A 19,764-nucleotide genomic window follows, 5' to 3' on the forward strand; every position below is an offset into this window, starting at 1 on the left:
CGCTTGTGTAAATAAAGGTGGCCAACCCTTTACACACCAGCATTTGAATTTATCGAAGCTAAAATCCACACTTTAGCACCTTCACTAAACTCATCATGAACCGACTGTGTAAATAGAGGTGGCCGATCCTTTACACATCAGCATTTGAATTTATTGATATTAAAATCCAGAGTTCAGCACCTTTACAAAGTGATCAAGTACCGATTGTATAAATAGGAGTAAATAGGATTCATGCAAATGTGAGTAATATATAGTTTTTGCACTTATCGATGTTTAAGTTTAGACTTTAGTACCTTTACTTAACTCATCAAGAACTGATTTTATAAACAGGGATGGCCAACCCTTTACTGTTTTTTTTTTTTTTTTTTTTTACAGGAAAGTAGCAAGCTTATCACCCAGCCTTGCTGGAAGGGGGATCGAAAACTCAGCCCCGTATTGTCAAGCCGAACATCTCTCTACTGCGCTACAACAGGGTTACCCTTTACATACCATTGGCCACAATGTTTGGTACTAAACATAATAAAAACCTTTTTTTCAACTGAAAGCAAGGAGTAACATTAAAACTTAAGCGAATAGACATTATTCCAAATATGAAATCCCCCTCCTCACCACCTCATTATTCACGCTAATATTTTTAAGTGCTTTAAAAAAACTTCTTATTTTAAATAGACTGCCCTTGTGTTTCAGGAGTCATTTTTAAAGAATTGGGACAAACAAACCAAATTTAGTGTAAAGAGTGAGGTATCAAGGAGGGGGCACCCCCCTCGTATACTGAATAATTTCTGTACCATATAGTGTTTATTTAGCATTTTGTATTTGTGATAATAGATATTCCATTACTATTTAAGACCCTTGCAATCATTCAATGGGCCAAGTACGGCATATCTGCAACAGCATGTTGCAGATATGCCATAGCATATCTGCACAACATGTTGTGCTAGATATGAGGTGAATATGTTCGGATTTGTTTATGGTACAACAAATCATTATAATTACATTAGTGAATACCAAGCAATGAACAGGAATTCAATCGTGAGCTGCATTCAAGTTGGAAGGAGGCAGACGGGGAGGAAACTATGAAAATACTGAGATTTTTTACAATTTTCAAATATGTAATCTTCAGAAAGATTAGTTTTTAATCCAAACAGTATTGTTTTTTACTCCAAACACTTTACTACTGATGAACACTTTATTTACTACTTTATCAGTTTAACTACTGATGACGGTCACTGCATATGTGACCGAAATATCTAGTATTTTTGTGAATTTTATCACTGTTTATGAAATTTATCACTGTCTATTAAAAGGATTTTATCCCTGTTTGAATTTTTATTTATCCAAACACTTTGCACACTTTTATTAATAGAAAACCGTCCTTCCTAGTATAAGTACCTATGAAAAGAAAACAAAGGGGTATTGACAGTTAAGCCATTTTCAATTGTCCTTGTTTTGAGTAGTTTGCTTGCAGTAGTTATAATGGTGCATTTTTAACTGACTCGACCTTAGATGCAATATTAGATTTAACTTACCGAAAATTGAACTTAAAATTTATTATAATTATAAAAAAGCCAACATAGCATTTCACCTCATCAAAATGTCAGCAAAAAAATAAACATTCCCGTGCAATCTGTCTCAGTTTACCATAAATTTAAGATATTTGACACAAAATAAAATATAAATAGAAGAAAGACCTGTAGTTTGTAGCCTTCGTTGCAATGATAATACAATTCCGACTTGTAAGTTGTTGCCTCCGGATAATCAAAGTTTCCATTTTCCAGTCTTCTGGGTTTGCCACAGTCAAGTGGAACGCAAATAGGTGGTTCTGGTTCCCAGACACCATTTACACATATCAGAAGAGAATTTTCTTTCGGTGTCAAAAAGTACCCATCAACACATGAAATTTGATGAACTGACTCTATGGTTAGCTGTGTGGAGTTGGAAAACAAACCAGTTGAATTAAGCAACGGGCACGTAATTATTTCACAAATCGGATCTTCACCACTCCAAGATCCGGAATACTGGCAAAACCTGTTGAGGAAAAACATGTTTTATAGTTTTCTAAAAAGTTTAATGCAAGTAAAGGTGCGCTAAGACACATAAAGGAATCTGTGGGATATTCTATTTCAACAATATTATACGGAAAATCTACTGAATATGTTATTAGGCAGAGAGCCAAGGACCTTCGAAACAATCGCAGGAAGCTTAATAAAGAAGCTTGAGATGTAGGTCATCCAGAAAAAGGAAAAGTTGGGCTATCTAAGATTCTCCAACATATCTAAGAAGGGAAGGTATCTAAGATTGAGCGGAGTGGTTAGTACGCTAGACTTGAAATCCTTTGTCCTGTAGGGCAAGAATTTGAGTCCTGGTGTCATTGGTTTGGAGCAAAGGTTCAATGGTGTGACTCGTTTATCGCTATATTTATTTGGCACAGATTTCATCCTTATTCAAAATATTCTATCGCAACAGAAGGAAAACAGCCGTTCTTCAATTACTGTCTTTAAAAGTTGGAGAAAAACCGTTACCAGAGAATGAAACAGAACGGATTCACTCTAAACTAACTTTTTCACATGCTGACCAATGGTCTACCTTGCGCAGGTTCTGATCTCCTAATTCAAAGCTTTTGGCCAGGAGTGCCATAAGTGGTTGAGGGCAAATCATCGGACACTTCCCGTGTATTTCCCACAGATTTCGTCAGGTATACATTTAGAGCTGGGTCGACTCTGGCTTGGCTGACAGAGTCACACCGTTGACCCCTGTTCCCAACCAAATAACAAGGGACGTCAGGACTCAAACCCCTGCATTAACTTTAGATTTGACTCTGCGTTCACTCAATTTACATTAGAAATATTTTCCTAAAAAGTTTTTGTAAATCATGGGCTAGCGTCCATCGCAACTTTAGCGTCCAAATTAGTAATATCAGGACGTTTTAACGTCACTCTGCTCGCACACGAAAAGACTTGATTTTTAGGTAATACTTCAGGAAGCTGTAGGAATTTATTTTCAAATTCTCTTTGCTTTTCGCATAATGTGTGTGCTATTATAAATTTTAAAACAGTACTATAGTTAATTCTAGTAGTAATCAACCTTATACTTTGCATAGGCCCCTGTACCAAACAGGTTTCTGGTGGGTATAGTCTGGTTTGATGGGTATAATCTGGTTTGGTGGGTACAACCTGGTTTGGTGAGTATAATCTGGTTTGATATACCGGATTTCTAATTCACGGTATACATGTCTTTTTTTAGGGTAAGCCAGTGTTAGAAAACCAGCGTGTCTTGTTTCGCTGTTAATATATTCAATTATTTTCTCAATTTGCAAAAAAGGTGTTCCATTTGCGTAACTCCGCTCTGAATGTCCTTAATGAGGATATAAATAATATGGAATGACATTGTGACTTAACCTAGCTTTACATCTCCGATGTGGTCTGTATAATACACAAGTAACGTTTGAAAAGTATTGTCAATTTAAAATAGGATCTAACGTCCCCTTCGTTCCCCCATTTCTGAGGGGCAGGGGAGGGTAGGGGAGGGGAGAGGGAGTCAGTTTTGGAGATTTCTGATAACAAGTACCATTCATTGCGATCGTAGCTCTATGTTGGCTCGTTTTAAATACTTCAGCTTGTCTATTCATTTGTGTTAAATAAAAATCTTGAATCTGGAAAATGAAAAAATAAGTATTTAAACAAAATGTACGATGCTGCTAATTAAAGAATAGTAGGCTACACTCAGAATTGTTTGCATGATGGTTCAGTTAAAGAGGTCTCACTTGCAGGAGGGTTCAGATGCATGGGGGTTCACTTGCTTGGGGTTCAGTTACACGGGGATTCAGTTACAATGGAACCCACACAAAAACAATGGGGCACACACAAAAGCCAAATGAATGACATTGCAACTTGACCTAGCTTTACCTCTCCAATGTGATTTTGATAATACTCATCTGGAGAGGTGAGACTGGGGGTAAGTGATTTGTTTAAAAACTACTGGGAAGACTTTAGTTTTGTGGGTAGGGTGAGAAATGGTACTTATTCAATAGCTTCGTAAACCTTATACCTCAATTTTTTATTCTAACTTAACTTCTAGGAATAGGACTTCATTCCATCGGCTAAATCAGTTTATTCATCTATAGCGGTGAACAAAAAGACTATTAATTCTCCGTATTCTTCTTCTTCTTCTGGTCATGCGCCCATTTCTCCTTCTCTCTTCTTCTTCTGATCATGCGCCCATTCCTCCTTCTGACGCGGGGTCAGTTGAAGTCTCAGTATCCGGTAAAAATGGCATATTCCACTCGTTCTCTACACCTTATAATAACCATCATGAGTAATATAGTGTGTGTCATCGATCTTAGGTTCCCGATCTAGACATGAAAATTAAAAGGCATAAAATATATGGAATTTGCATAAGCTGTAATGAACAAAAATTATTACTTCACGATCGATCTTATATGGATTAAGATAATGTATTAAAAAGACAGCCAATTATATACAAATTAAAAACTATTTATTATATCAGTAAAAAAAAGGGGATATAAGATTTCTTATAAAAAACGGTACCTCTTTTCCCCCTAAACCCCAAAAAATTAAAGTTTAAATATTGTAAACGCAGTTAGAAACCACTGTTTGCAATCCATTTCTCCATTGAGAGGACCTGTTTGACTGACCAAAAATATTTTGAAACAAAATTTTAGTAACATATTCTACACTGTGAACAGTGTAAAAACAAATCCTGTTGATATTATTTGAAGAAATCATTACATAAAAATTAAATTAAAAACAAAAACATATTTTTCCAATTGAAAGTAAGGAGCAACATTAGAACTTAAAACAAATGAAAATTATTACGTATATGAACGAGATTGCACCGCTCCTCAACACCTCACTCTTTGCGCTAAAATCTTGGTACTTTTAAAAGAGGTTCTTATTGTTCTAATTAAACAAACCTTGTGTTTTAGGAGTCGTTCTTAAGGAATTCTTTTTTTTCCATATCCCCTTTTTATGTTGTTTTTTAAAAATTTGTTAATGTATATATTATTTATTTTTTTTAAGTTTTAACAGTTTTTATATTTTTAACTAGTTGCCATTTTGCAGATTTTAATATAACTGACAAAGGAATCATATAGCATTCCGATATTTATTTATTTTTTTTGCAAAAACTGAATTTTGTTTCTAAACTATTACATTTTTATCCTATTTTGTTTTATTTCATTAGCATTAACCGAACTTTACTTCTTGTATGGTTTACAGCTAATAGAACAGTACCGTAGAATTTTACTAAACTTTTTTTTATTTATACGAGCTGCACTTTACTTTCAACTTGTTTTCCGAAAACTGTTTAAAATTAGGGGTTTTTTTGTAGTTGTTTTCGTTTTTGCTTTACTATTAGAATTGTTAGGAATTATGATAAAGGACTTAAATTTTTTAAAAAGATAAAACTTATAACGCAAAATTTAAAATTGAGTAGCATATGCTTTGGCTATTAAGCGTTTGAATTGACAGCTAATAGAACAGTACCGTAGAATTTTACTAAACTTTTTTTTTATTCATAAAAATGTACTATCTTAAAAATTTTGGGGAACATAAGACACATATCAAATGATATTAACATTTTGATTACTAAATATCAGTATATGTATATTAAACTGACAATGCACATTCACGTGTATTTTTCAGTAAAGTGCAAATTTTGTTCTGGTCTTGGGAAGGCATAGGGGTTTCGCGCCCAACTTATGTTAATTTCTGATCGTTTTGAGTTTGACTCGGTTAATTATTGTAATTTCTGTTCATTTTGGGTTTCATTTATTTATCGATGCTGATTTGTGGCAGTTTCACGATTGGTAGATTATTTGATGTTATTTTTGCTAATTTTTTGTTTAATGGAGTTATTTACTTTTCTTTGAAAAACTTATTTTGTGGAAAAAGTGTTTTTGTTTTAATTTTTTCTAATTAAGAACGAAAATCCTTTTGTGGGAACAACTTGTGTTTTTGCGAGGAACGTCATTTTTGTAATGAGACCCAGAAAGCGTTTCAAAAAAAATTCTTCCTTGGATTTGCCATAAATTCGCTGCTTACGCTGAATAACCAAGTCAGCAAATATATCGAAGAAAAGAAGACGTCTGTAAGGGTATTTCAGTCCTTTACGTACACGTAAAGGAACCAAAAGCTTCCCCCAAAAAGAGAATTTTCTAAAATGGAGCACATTTCAACTGGACTCAGAAATACTAAGCTTCAATAGCGTGAATCGTGCTTCAAAAACTCCGGTTTGCTACAGGATTAATTAAAAATAGGACGTTAGCCCAATAAGTTTTATCAAATAGTTCATAGTGTTAAATTGTAATGAAGGAGCGACTTAGCTCAATTGTAACCGAAACTCAAAATTGTAATTTTGATAACAATTGACATGAATTGGGTTTTTATGCAGATTGCAAATATATAAATTTCATTACGTTTAATATCTACCCACCAAATGCTCCAAGCCTCAGAAGAAAAAGGGATTTTGAAAACAGGGAGCCTGATTTTCTAAAAAGGGAGAAATACCCCCCCCCCCCCCCAAAAAAAGTCAATAAGTTGGGCGCGAAACCCCATATGCCTTCCCAAGACCAGAACAAAATTTGCACTTTACTGAGAAATACGAGTGAATAAAATGACTGAATTCCAAAATCAAAATGAATTTTGCATTTAATACTTTCCGTTTAAACTTAAAATATGCTAAAAGAAGGTTCTCGTGAAACTATTGCAGTTTCTATAAAAATGACTGAATTACAAAATCAAAATTAAATTGTATTTACTACTTTTCGTTTAAACTATTGCAGTTTCTATAAAAATTTGAAAGCTAAAAGTTAAAAAGCTGCTCACCAAGTTTAGCGAAATAAAAGCGTCTATTTGTGTTCCACATCATGATTCGAATTGTAAGAAGGAACTGAACACACATCACTGCATTTTTAAGGCATTTTTATAAGTTTTTATCTTGGAAATTAAAAGAAATTAAACCCCATTCTTATCAGATTCAAACGCTTAATATCCCCAAGCATATGCGGTAACGGTTAATTATTACGAAAATCTATGAGGAATCATAGATTTAGAGGAATCTATATCTTGGGAATTAAAAGAAATTAAACTTCTTCTTATCAGATTCAAACGCTTAATAGCCCAAGCATATGCGACTCAAATTTCTCTTTAGAGTGCTAACGTGTATCTGATTAAACAATTTAAGTCAATTTTAATAATTCCTATCAAGTCGAACATTAAAGAAAAAACTAAAACAACTGCAAAAAAAACAACCTTAATTTTAAACACTTTTTGGAAAACAAGGTGAAAGTAAAGTGCAACTCTAATAAATTAAACCCAAAACGAAAAAAAACTACAATAATTAACCGAGTCAATCTCAAAACGAGCAGAAATTAACATAAGTTGGGCGCAAAACCCCATATGCCTTCCCAAGAAATGAACAAAATTTGCACTTTACTAAAAAAATACAAATGGTTTTAATTTTACACCTTTAATAATTCAAATGATATTAACATTTTGATTACTAAATATCAGTATATGTATATTAAACTGACAATGCAGATTCACTTGTATTTTTCAGTAAAGTGCAAATTTTATTCTGGTCTTGGGAAGGCATATGGGGTTTCACGCCCAACTTATTGACTTTTTGGGGGGTGTTTCTCCCTTTTTTCGAAAATCAGGCTCCCAGTTTTCAAAATCCCTTTTTCTTCTGAGGCTTGGAGCATTTGGTGGGTAGATGTTAAACGTAGTGATAAACAAAAAATTAGAAAAAAAACATCAAATAATCTACCAGTCATGAAACTGCCACAAATCAGCATCGATAAATAAATGAAACCCAAAATGAACAGAAATTACAATAATTAACAGAGTCAAACTCAAAACGAGCAGAAATTAACGTAAGTTGGGCGCGAAACTCCCTATGCCTTCCCAAGACCAGAACAAAATTTGCACTTTACTGAAAAATACAAGTGAATGTGCAATGTCAGTTTAATATACATATATTGATATTTAGTAATCAAAATGTTAATATCATTTGATATGTGTCTTATTTCCCCCAAAATTTTTAAGATAGTACATTTTTATAAATAAAAAAAAAGTTTAGTAAAATTCTACGGTACTGTTCTATTAGCTATAAACCATACAAGAAGTAAAGTTCGGTTAATGCTAATGAAATAAAACAAAATAGGATAAAAATGTAATAGTTTAGAAACAAAATTCAGTTTTTGCAAAAAAAAAAAAATAAATATCAGAATGTTATATTATTCCTTTGTCAGTTATATTAAAATCTAAAAAATGGCAACTATTTAAAAATTTAAAAAATGTTAAAACTGAAAAAAAAAAATAATATATACATTAACAAATGTTTAAAAAACAACATAAAACTGGGGTATGAAAAAAAAAGAAGTCTTTAAGAAGGACTCCTAAAACACAAGGTTCGTTTAATTAGAACAATGAGAACCTCTTTTAAAAGTACCAAGATTTTAGCGCAAAGAGTGAGGTGTTGAGTAGCGGTGCACTCTCGTTCATATACGTAATAATTTTCATTTGTTTTAACTTCTAATGTTGCTCCTTACTTTCAATAGGAAAAACATGTTTTTATTTTTAATTTAACTTTTATGTAATTCTTTCTTCAAATAATATCAAGAAGATTTGTTTTTACACTGCTCAGAGCGTAAAATGTCTTACTAAAATATTGTTTCAAAATATTTTTGGTCTATCAACCTAGTGGTACTAAAATATCGTAAGAGGGCTCATTTGACTGGAAATTAAAAGTTCGAGTGCCATTTTTAAGTGACCAAAAAGATTGGATGGTAACTACGCCGCCTCTAACACCTCTTTTTTCCGAAACCGTGCAGTCAAAATTTGACACGACACACAAAATGTGCACCATTTTAGAAAATTATATTTTTGGGGAAAGCTTTTGGTTCCTTTACGTGTACGTAAAGGACTGAAATACCCTTACAGACGTCTTCTTTTCTTCGATATATTTGCTGACTTGGTTATTCAGCGTAAGCAGCGAATTTATGGCAAATCCAGGGAAGAATTTTTTTTGAAACGCTTTCTGGGTCTCATTACAAAAATGACGTTCCTCGCAAAAACACAAGTTGTTCCCACAAAATGATTTTTGTTCTTAATTAGAAAAAATTAAAACAAAAACACTTTTTCTACAAAATAAGTTTTTCAAAGAAAAGTAAAGAACTCCATTAAACAAAAAATTGGCAAAAATAACATCAGATAATCTTCCAATCGTGAAACTGCCACAAATCAGCATCGATAAATAAATGAAACCCAAAATGAACAGAAATTACAATAATTAACCGAGTCAAACTCAAAACGATCAGAAATTAACATAAGTTGGGCGCGAAACCCCTATGCCTTCCCAAGACTAGAACAAAATTTGCACTTTACTGAAAAATACAAGTGAATGTGCATTGTCAGTTTAATATACATATACTGATATTTAGTAATCAAAATGTTAATATCATTTAATATGTGTATTATGTCCCCCAAAATTTTTAAGACGGTACATTTTTATAAATAAAAAAAAAGTTTAGTAAAATTCTACGGTACTGTTCCATTAGCTGTCAATTCAAACGCTTAATAGCCCAAGCATATGCGACTCAAATTTCTCTTTAGAGTACTAACGTGTATCTGATGAAATAATTTAAGTCCAGTTTCAGAATTCCTATCAAGTCGAACAGTAAAGCAAAAACGAAAACAACTGCAAAAAAACCCCTAACTTTAAACAGTTTTTGGGAAACAGGGTGAAAGTAAAGTGCAACTCTATAAATAAAAAAAAAGTTTAGTAAAATTCTACGGTACTGTTCTATTAGCTGTAAACCATACAAGAAGTAAAGTTCGGTTAATGCTAATGAAATAAAACAAAATAGGATAAAAATTTAATAGTTTAGAAACAAAATTCAGCTTTTGCAAAAAAATAAATAAATATCGGAATGCTATATGATTCCTTTGTCAGTTATATTAAAATCTGCAAAATGGCAACTAGTTAAAAATATAAAAAATGTTAAAACTTAAAAAAATAAATAATATATAAATTAAAAAATGTTTAAAAAACCACACAAAACTGGGATATGAAAAAAAAAGAATTCCTTAAGAAGGACTCGTAAAACACAAGGTTCGTTTAATTAGAACAATGAGAACCTCTTTTAAAAGTACCAAGAGTTTAGCGCAAAGAGTGAGGTGTTGAGGAGCGGTGCCATCTCGTTCATATACGTAATAATTTTCATTTGTTTTAAGTTCTAATGTTGCTCCTTACTTTCAATTGGAAAAATATGTTTTTGTTTTTAATTTAATTTTTATGTAATGATTTCTTCAAATAATATCAAGAGGATTTGTTTTTACACTGTTCACAGTGTAGAATGTGTTACTAAAATTTTGTTTCAAAATATTTTTGGTCAGTCAAACAGGTCCTCTCAATGGAGAAATGGATTGCAAACAGTGGTTTCTAACTGCGTTTACAATATTTAAACTTTAGTTTTTTGGTGTTTAGGGGGAAAAGAGATACCGTTTTTTATAAGAAATCTTATATCCCCTTTTTTTTAATGATATAATAAATAGTTTTTAATTTGTAAATAATTGGCGGTCTTTTTAATACATTATCTTAATCCATATAATATCGATCGTGAAGTAATAATTTTTGTTCATTACAGCTTATACAAATTCCATATATTTTAAGCCTTTTAATTTTCATGTCTAGATCGGGAACCTAAGATCGATGACACACACTATATTACTCATGATGGTTATTATGAGGTGTGGAGAACGAGTGGAATATGCAATTTTTACCGGATACTGAGACGTCAACTGACCCCGAGTCAGAAGGAGGAATGGGCGCATGATCAGAAGAAGAAGAGAGAAGGAGAAACGGGCGCATGACCAGAAGAAGAAGAAGAATACGGAGAATTAATAGTCTTTTTGTTCACCGCTATAGATGAATAAACTGATTTAGCCGATGGAATGAAGTCCTATTCCTAGAAGTTAAGTTAGAATAAAAGAATGAGGTATAATGTTTACCAGGATATTGAATAAGTACCATTTTTCACCCTACCCACAAAACTCAAGTCCTCGTAGCATTTTTTAAACTAAATACTTACCTCCATTCTCCCCTCCCCAGATGTGTATTATACAGACCACATCGGAGAGGTAAAGCTAGGTCAAGTCGCAATGTCATTCATTTGGCTTTTGTGTGTGCCCCATTGTTTTTGTGTGGGTTCCATTGTAACTGAATCCCCGTGTAAATGAACCCCAAGCAAGTGAACCCCCATGCATCTGAACCCTCGTGCAAGTGAGACCTCTTTAACTGAACCATCATGCAAACAATTCTGAGTGTAGCCTACTATTATTTAATTAGCAGCATCGTACATTTTGTTTAAATACTTATTTTTTCATTTTCCAGATTTAAGATTTTTATTTAACACAAATGAATAGACAAGCTGAAGTATTTAAAACGAGCCAACATAGAGCTACGATCGCAATGAATGGTACTTGTTATCAGAAATCTCCAAAACTGACTCCCTCTCCCCTCCCCTACCCTCCCCTGCCCCTCAGAAATGGGGGAACGAAGGGGACGTTAGATCCTATTTTAAATTGACAATACTTTTCAAACGTTACTTGTGTATTATACAGACCACATCGGAGAGGTAAAGCTAGGTCAAGTCACAATGTCATTCTATATTATTTATATCCTCATTAAGGACATTCAGAGCAGAGTTACGCAAATGGAACACCTTTTTTGCAAATTGAGAAAATAATTGAATATATTAACAGCGAAACAAGACACGCTGGTTTTCTAACACGGGCTTACCCTAAAAAAAGACATGTATACCGTGAATTAGAAATCCGGTATATCAAACAAGATTATACTCACCAAACCAGATTGTACCCACCAAACCAGATTATACCCATCAAACCAGACTATACTCACCAGAAACCTGTTTGGTACAGGGGCCTATGCAAAGTATAAGGTTGATTACTACTAATTCTGATAGATTATGGTTTTTAAAAATTGTTGATGCAAGGTTGAATAATAAGTGTTAACAAACTTAAGAGTGCAAGAAATTGGCTATTGACTTATGGTCAACAGCTAGAAATTTTAAGACTCTTTATTGTAATTTCATTTTATTCATTAATTTTTTGGCCATTCGATAAAAATCGGATTATATTATTCATAATCTCGATTATGAATAATATAATCCGAGACAAATTTTCCGACAATCTAGATCGCGAAAATCCAGTTCTACTGACAATCGGGATTGTGAACTCACAGTCTAGGTTGTAAATTTACTATTTTACTGATAATCTAGATCACGAAAATGCTGTTCCACTGACAATCAGAATTACGAGTTCATAATCTAGATTGTAAATTTGTCGTTTTACTGACAATCAAGATTACGAAATGTTCCATTGAAATGTGTGATCGTGAGCTCATAATCTAGATTGTAAACTCGATAGATCCGCTTTGAAAAAGCTTGTGGTTTAGATTGTGAATTTTGCCCGGTTATGGGCCGGGTCTAGGAATTTTACTGTTCCACAGTCTTTAATAAGATAAGTCAGTTTTATAAACTTCTTTACTTAACAATTAATTCTCAGTGCTGTTTCAAGAATCTAGTTTGTCAGAGAGAAACATCTTAGAATACCCAGGATAGGGCTGCAGCAGCACGATGTTCTGCTCATAAATACTAACTGTTAATCTTAGAAGAAAGTTCGTATGTGGTAATGACTGTGAGAAAATCTACTGGAAACTCGCAAACGAATTATGTAAATTTCACACATTCAATTTTCGGATTATACGTAGTATGCCTTAATCACAAACGTATAGTTGTCTAGAAAAATTGTTCCTCAACAGTGGGATCCTCCACTTTTTCTGAAAGCCAATATTTAATTTCGCAACCAGAGAAATTTTTGACGTGAAAAGGTTGAAAAAAGTCAAATTTGATCGCATGCAAATCCCTACCAATGTGTGCAGCAAAACACTTCAATGGCAAGGACATATTCTTGGCTCTTTACAAAATTCCCGTAGCTATTGTAATTTTTCCAGGTGGCAAGACAGTGGTGTCGTTTCAGAGGGCAAGGGGGCAGCTCCCCCCAATAATATGGAAAAAAATCATTATATAACCCATGCCCCTTTATTCTATGAATGGAAATCCCTCTTGCCCCCCTCCCAAATAAAAATACTGGAGCTACGCCCCTGGCAAGAACCAAGCATTAATTGAGGTAGGATAAGGGAACCATTTTTCTTTCAAAGTAGAAACCCCATTTTGAGTATCTGCTTGGTTTAAATACCACGAGCTGGTGACATATTTTATGTACTTCTAAATGATAAATTTTTAAATTTTAATAGCCTATAAATGATATAACATATAAATAAATAAACCGTAGCTTGAATATACTTATCCCACAAGCACATTTTGTATTTAAATTCAAAATACTTTACACATAAAATCTAGGCTAATTACCACTCAGCTTCTTTGCTTTTGGAAAGCTTATAATAAAAAAAGAAACGAACTGTTACTTTTCTTTTTATAAAACAACAATCATTATCTTTTTTGTTATCCAAACCATAAGGTTTTCAATTTATTCTTTTCTTTCTTAAGGAGCAGCCTTTTGATAAGAAAAAAACTGATCATCTTTATCCTAGATCTTTTTGGTTCCAGGTAAAATTTTACTACACATAATTCACCACCCAATCGGTAGATTAAATTCCACTGGCGGATCTAAAGCAAAATCTCGGAGGGGTCCAATGTGACGAGGCCGTCAACAATTGACCAAACTGATAAGTTTATTTAAAAAAAAAGTAAAAAAAATGAAACGAAGGCACCAGAGAGATTCAGGGGGAGGCTCACCCCAGCTCCCTGACCTGCCTCTGTTTCATTTAATGATTTTTCATGCAGTTCAGGAAGTGTGTGAAAAAAAGGGCCTAACCCGAAACAAATTGCAATAGAAATGACTAGCCAACTCAGAAAAATTGGGTGATTCCAAATGTGTAAAGTTTACTCGCTGTTTCACAAGTAGCTTTTTTTTTTAAGGTAAGGTTGATTTTGAGGAGGTGAAATTCGTGTTTCCAAATAAAGGCGTACAACAGCAAAATTTATATCTAGAATAGGGGAATAGGTCACGGTGATTATGTTACTTTTATTTGAATGTAAAATTAATGCTTGGGTTTTTTTAGGTTGAGGTTGATTTTAAGGAGGTGAAGTTCGTGCTCCTATATAAAGCCGTACAACAACAAAATTGATGTCTAAAATAGGGTTGTAGATCACGGTGATAATGAAAATCAAATAAATGGAACGAAAAATTAAAACTTTCATTTACCTTTTTAGGTTGAACGATGAATACATAGCAAGCTACTATTAAACTTTAAATTGTCGATATGAATGCGTATCATTTGCAAAGAAGAGATTGTGGAAGAGTCTGGAAAGGTCGTTTTGGGAGAGAAAGGTTTTTATTCATCGGTGAATAAAACTAATCGATCAGGGAAGTGTGAAGATTTCACAGCAGTTATTGGGGATCCTGCCCATAAGAATCTAGCTTCACAAACACGAAATCTATTGGAGAATACTTGTCATCGTTGTCGCAGGTGAAACAAATTCAGAGGTGAGAATCTTCGTTTTATCATGAAACTTCAACTTCAAATCCGACTGTATATTATTTCCAACGTGTCTCGAAGTCCAGAGTCTTCCAACATATGTCCATTCAATCTTTCCAACAGCCCCGACGTAACTCATGAGTTTGTGGAAGCCACCCAGCCACAGAATGACTTTTTTGACAGGGCCCACATCCGTATCGACAGCAATAATAGTAAGAGCTCTCCAGTAAACGGTTTGATCGATGGTCAGTGCTGGAGTCACACCGAATCTAGAACACTGTTTGCAAACGAAACTGAGTGTGGAGTAGATAGAAATGGGATCACTTGGTCTCATACCTATCATGGGCATGAAGAGAATGGAGGCCTAATTAATGGGAATTCGGTTCGGTTCAGTTATCCGCCTTGAAAAAAAAACTTTCTCCTCTCAAGTACTGTTGAAGACCTCAACAGTGGCATCAGAAAAACAATAATACCCATACCCTAAAAAGTGTCGTTACCATCAGGGGCTCGGACGTTGTGATCGACGTTACCAACTGCATGCAAAAAGTTCCTTCCAGTCCTTCAATACTTGTGATGTTAGAAACCGAAGCGTTACACTCCAAGAGCTTCGTCTCGTGATATAATGAGCTAACACCCATAGCACTAAGCATGTAAATTGGAAAGCAGCTGCTTAAATTGATGATGCAACTGAAAAAATAATCCAATCTGAAGAGGTAGTCTGATTGCCTTTGGCCGAAGGCTTGTAACATGCACTGACCTATTGACGCGACCTTCCTGTCTGTTTGTCTCCTAAAAAACAGAGTGTCGAGGAAAAGCCACAAAGATGGAGTAGGTATTTGATGTTGTTTGTTATCTCCCCGAAGATTTCAGAATTGGGATAGGCATTCATTTGTTGTTTAATACCTTTGGCATCTCTTTTGATTCTAACTGATGTACCTAAGACGATAGCTTCCTTCTCCTGTTCTACGTCGGAACTTTTTGGCTATAAGTAATGCTCGTGGAGAATGGGATGAACTCTGACTCTTAGATTAACGACTTCCTGTCTGCCGTTTATCTATGCGAATTCTGTGCTTTCACCAAATCTCTGTCGTATCTTCCTTTTCATGTATCTTTCACTATATCCAGAATTCTCTGAATCGCAAATGAGTTCATTCATCATACTAACAAGATCATTCAGTGGAAAAATTGTCTGGAAAAAACTCAACAACTTTCTCGAACGCCTCGTTCTGATTCAAGTTCTATGGTCGACCAGACTTTCGTTTTCCAGACTGTAAAGGAATGGAAAAAAGGAATTTTCCAGACAACAAGCTAAACTTGTTGGGGATATTCCGTTCTGTTAGAAAGTTTGAGTTACCTTGAAACTTGTTTGTGAATCTATACCTGCAAGACTTATGTACAGGACCCCCAATAACTGCTGTGACATCTGCACGCTTCAATCGTTCAGCTGCTTAAATTGATGATGCAATTGAAAAAATAATCCAATCTGAAGAGGTAGTCGGATTGCCTTTGGCCGAAGGCTTGTAACATGCACTGACCTATTGACGCGACCTTCCTGTCTGTTTGTCTCCTAAAAACAGAGTGTCGAGGAAAAGCCACAAAGATGAGAGTAGGTATTTGATGTTGTTTGTTATCTCCCCGAAGATTTCAGAATTGGGATAGGCATTCATTTGTTGTTTAATACCTTTGGCATCTCTTTTGATTCTAACTGATGTAGCTCAGACGATAGCTTCCTTCTCCTGTTCTACATCGGAACTTTTTGGCTATAAGTAATGCTCGTGGAGAATGGGATGAACTCTGACTCTTAGATTAACGACTTCCTGTCTGCCGTTTATCTATGCGAATTCTGTGCTTTCATCAAATCTCTGTCGTACCTTCTTTTTCATGTATCTTTCGCTATATCCAGAATTCTCTGAATCGCAAATGAGTTCATTCATCATACTAACAAGATCATTCATTGGAAGAATTGCCTGGAAAAAACTCGACAACTTTCTCGAACGCCTCGTTCTGATTCAAGTTCTGTGGTCGACCAGACTTTCGTTTTCCAGACTGTAAAGGAATGGAAAAAGGAATTTTCCAGACAACAAGCTAAACTTGTTGGGGATATTCCGTTCTGTTAGAAAGTTTGAGTAGCAGGATTTGTGGCAAAGTGCTTCAGCAGCATGAAGATCGGCAGTGGCAGCAAGAATTCTGACCAGTCATCATTTCTCTTTCCACAAACCTCTCTCGATGTATTTTCAAATTCTCTCGTTCTTACCTTGAAACTGTCTTCTTTCTTTTTTGTTCTATGAAAGATAACTGGCGTAGAGCAAAAGAGACAATCGGATTTGAAGTTGAAGTTTCCATATAAATGGACAGATTCTCACGTCTGACTTTGTTTCATCAGTGACAACAATGACAAGTACTGTTCAATAGATTTCTTGTTTGTGAATCTATACCTGCATGACTTATGTACAGGACCCCCAATAAGTGCTGTGACATCTGCACGCTTCAATCGTTCAGCTGCTTAAATTGATGATGCAACTGAAAAAATAATCCAATCTGAAGAGGTAGTCTGATTGCCTTTGGCCGAAGGCTTGTAACATGCACTGACCTATTGATGCGACCTTCCTGTCTGTTTGTCTCCTAAAAACAGAGTGTCGAGGAAAGGCCACAAAGATGGAGTAGGTATTTGATGTTGTTTGTTATCTCCCCGAAGATTTCAGAATTGGGATAGGCATTCATTTGTTGTTTAATACCTTTGGCATCTCTTTTGATTCTAACTGATGTACCTAAGACGATAGCTTCCTTCTCCTGTTCTACATCGGAACTTTTTGGCTATAAGTAATGCTCGTGGAGAATGGGATGAACTCTGACTCTTAGATTAACGACTTCCTGTCTGCCGTTTATCTATGCGAATTCTGTGCTTTCACCAAATCTCTGTCGTATCTTCCTTTTCATGTATCTTTCACTATATCCAGAATTCTCTGAATCGCAAATGAGTTCATTCATCATACTAACAAGATCATTCAGTGGAAAAATTGCCTGGAAAAAACTCGACAACTTTCTCGAACGCCTCGTTCTGATTCAAGTTCTGTGGTCGACCAGACTTTCGTTTTCCAGACTGTAAAGGAATGGAAAAAAGGAATTTTCCAGACAACAAGCTAAACTTGTTGGGGATATTCCGTTCTGTTAGAAAGTTTGAGTAGCAGGATTTGTGGCAAAGTGCTTCAGCAGCATGAAGATCGGCAGTGGCAGCAAGAATTCTGACCAGTCATCATTTCTCTTTCCACAAACCTCTCTCGATGTATTTTCAAATTCTCTCGTTCTTACCTTGAAACTGTCTTCTTTCTTTTTTGTTCTATGAAAGATAACTGGCGTAGAGCAAAAGAGACAATCGGATTTGAAGTTGAAGTTTCCATATAAATGGACAGATTCTCACGTCTGACTTTATTTCATCAGTGACAACAATGACAAGTACTGTTCAATAGATTTCTTGTTTGTGAATCTATACCTGCAATACTTATGTACAGGACCCCCAATAAGTGCTGTGACATCTGCACGCTTCAATCGTTCAGCTGCTTAAATTGATGATGCAACTGAAAAAATAATCCAATCTGAAGAGGTAGTCGGATTGCCTTTGGCCAAAGGCTTGTAACATGCACTGACCTATTGATGCGACCTTCCTGTCTGTTTGTCTCCTAAAAACAGAGTGTCGAGGAAAAGCCACAAAGATGAGAGTAGGTATTTGATGTTGTTTGTTATCTCCTCGAAGATTTCAGAATTGGGATGGGCATTCATTTGTTGTTTAATACCTTCGGCATCTCTTTTGATTCTAACTGATGTAGCTCAGACGATAGCTTCCTTCTCCTGTTCTACATCGGAACTTTTTGGCTATAAGTAATGCTCGTGGAGAATGGGATGAACTCTGACTCTTAGATTAACGACTTCCTGTCTGCCGTTTATCTATGCGAATTCTGTGCTTTCACCAAATCTCTGTCGTATCTTCTTTTTCATGTATCTTTCACTATATCCAGAATTCTCTGAGTCGCAAATGAGTTCATTCATCATACTAACAAGATCATTCAGTGGAAAAATTGTCTGGAAAAAACTCGACAACTTTCTCGAACGCCTCGTTCTGATTCAAGTTCTGTGGTCGACCAGACTTTCGTTTTCCAGACTGTAAAGGAATGGAAAAAGGAATTTTCCAGACAACAAGCTAAACTTGTTGGGGATATTCCGTTCGGTTAGAAAGTTTGAGTAGCAGGATTTGTGGCAAAGTGCTTCAGCAGCATGAAGATCGGCAGTGGCAGCAAGAATTCTGACCAGTCATCATTTCTCTTTCCACAAACCTCTCTCGATGTATTTTCAAATTCTCTCGTTCTTACCTTGAAACTGTCTTCTTTCTTTTTTGTTCTATGAAAGATAACTGGCGTAGAGCAAAAGAGACAATCGGATTTGAAGTTGAAGTTTCCATATAAATGGACAGATTTTTACGTCTGACTTTGTTTCATCAGTGACAACAATGACAAGTACTGTTCAATAGATTTCTTGTTTGTGAATCTATACCTGCATGACTTATGTACAGGACCCCCAATAACTGCTGTGACATCTGCACGCTTCCTTATCGACTAGCTTCATTCGCCGAGAATGCAACTTTCTCTCCCAAAACGACCTTACCTGACTCTTCCACTATTTCTTCTTTGCAAATATACAATTCATATCGACAATTTAAAGTTTAAGAGTAGTTGGCAATATACTCATCGTTCAACCTAAAAAGATAAATGAGAGTTCTAATTTTACGTTCAAATAAAGGTGACCTTCATAATCGCCGTGATCTAGCATCCTATTTAAGCACCCTATTTTGCTGTTGTACGCCTTTATACGGAAACACGAATTCCACCTCCTCAAAATCAACCTCAACCTCAAAATAACCACAGTCTTAATTTTACGTTCAAATAAAGGTGATTTTTATAATCACCGTGATCTAATGCCCTATTCTAGACATCAGTTTCGTTGTTGTACTCCTTTATATAGAAACACAAATTCTCCCCCTCAAAATCAACCTCAATCTAAAAAAATAATATATTTGTGAAACAGCTAGATAAGCAAACTTTGCATGTTTGGAATCGGCACATTTTCTTGAGTCGGGTAGTCAAACAATAAATTCTCTTGCAATTTGTC

General features: G+C 34.9%; 2 protein-coding genes across 2 annotated transcripts in view; both read right to left on the reverse strand.

The window, feature by feature from the left end:
- LOC148944644 (uncharacterized) overlaps positions 1–19,764 on the reverse strand; it is a 191,446-nt gene that overhangs the window by 117,278 nt on the left and 54,404 nt on the right. The gene's annotated exons all lie outside the window — the stretch shown is intronic.
- The window catches only part of LOC148944645 (sushi, von Willebrand factor type A, EGF and pentraxin domain-containing protein 1-like), a 103,751-nt gene that overhangs the window by 58,562 nt on the left and 25,425 nt on the right, over positions 1–19,764 (reverse strand). Inside the window, exon 6 of the mRNA XM_089099980.1 lies at positions 1,692–2,028. Within this exon, the coding sequence (XP_088956106.1) occupies positions 1,692–2,028 (337 nt within the window). The remainder of the gene's footprint in view (positions 1–1,691; positions 2,029–19,764) is intronic.

This window comes from Artemia sp. Qi Xiang Cuo, chromosome 14, assembly GCF_049724085.1.
Source record: "Artemia sp. Qi Xiang Cuo chromosome 14, ASM4972408v1, whole genome shotgun sequence".
Classification (NCBI taxonomy): Eukaryota; Metazoa; Arthropoda; class Branchiopoda; order Anostraca; family Artemiidae; genus Artemia; species Artemia sp. Qi Xiang Cuo.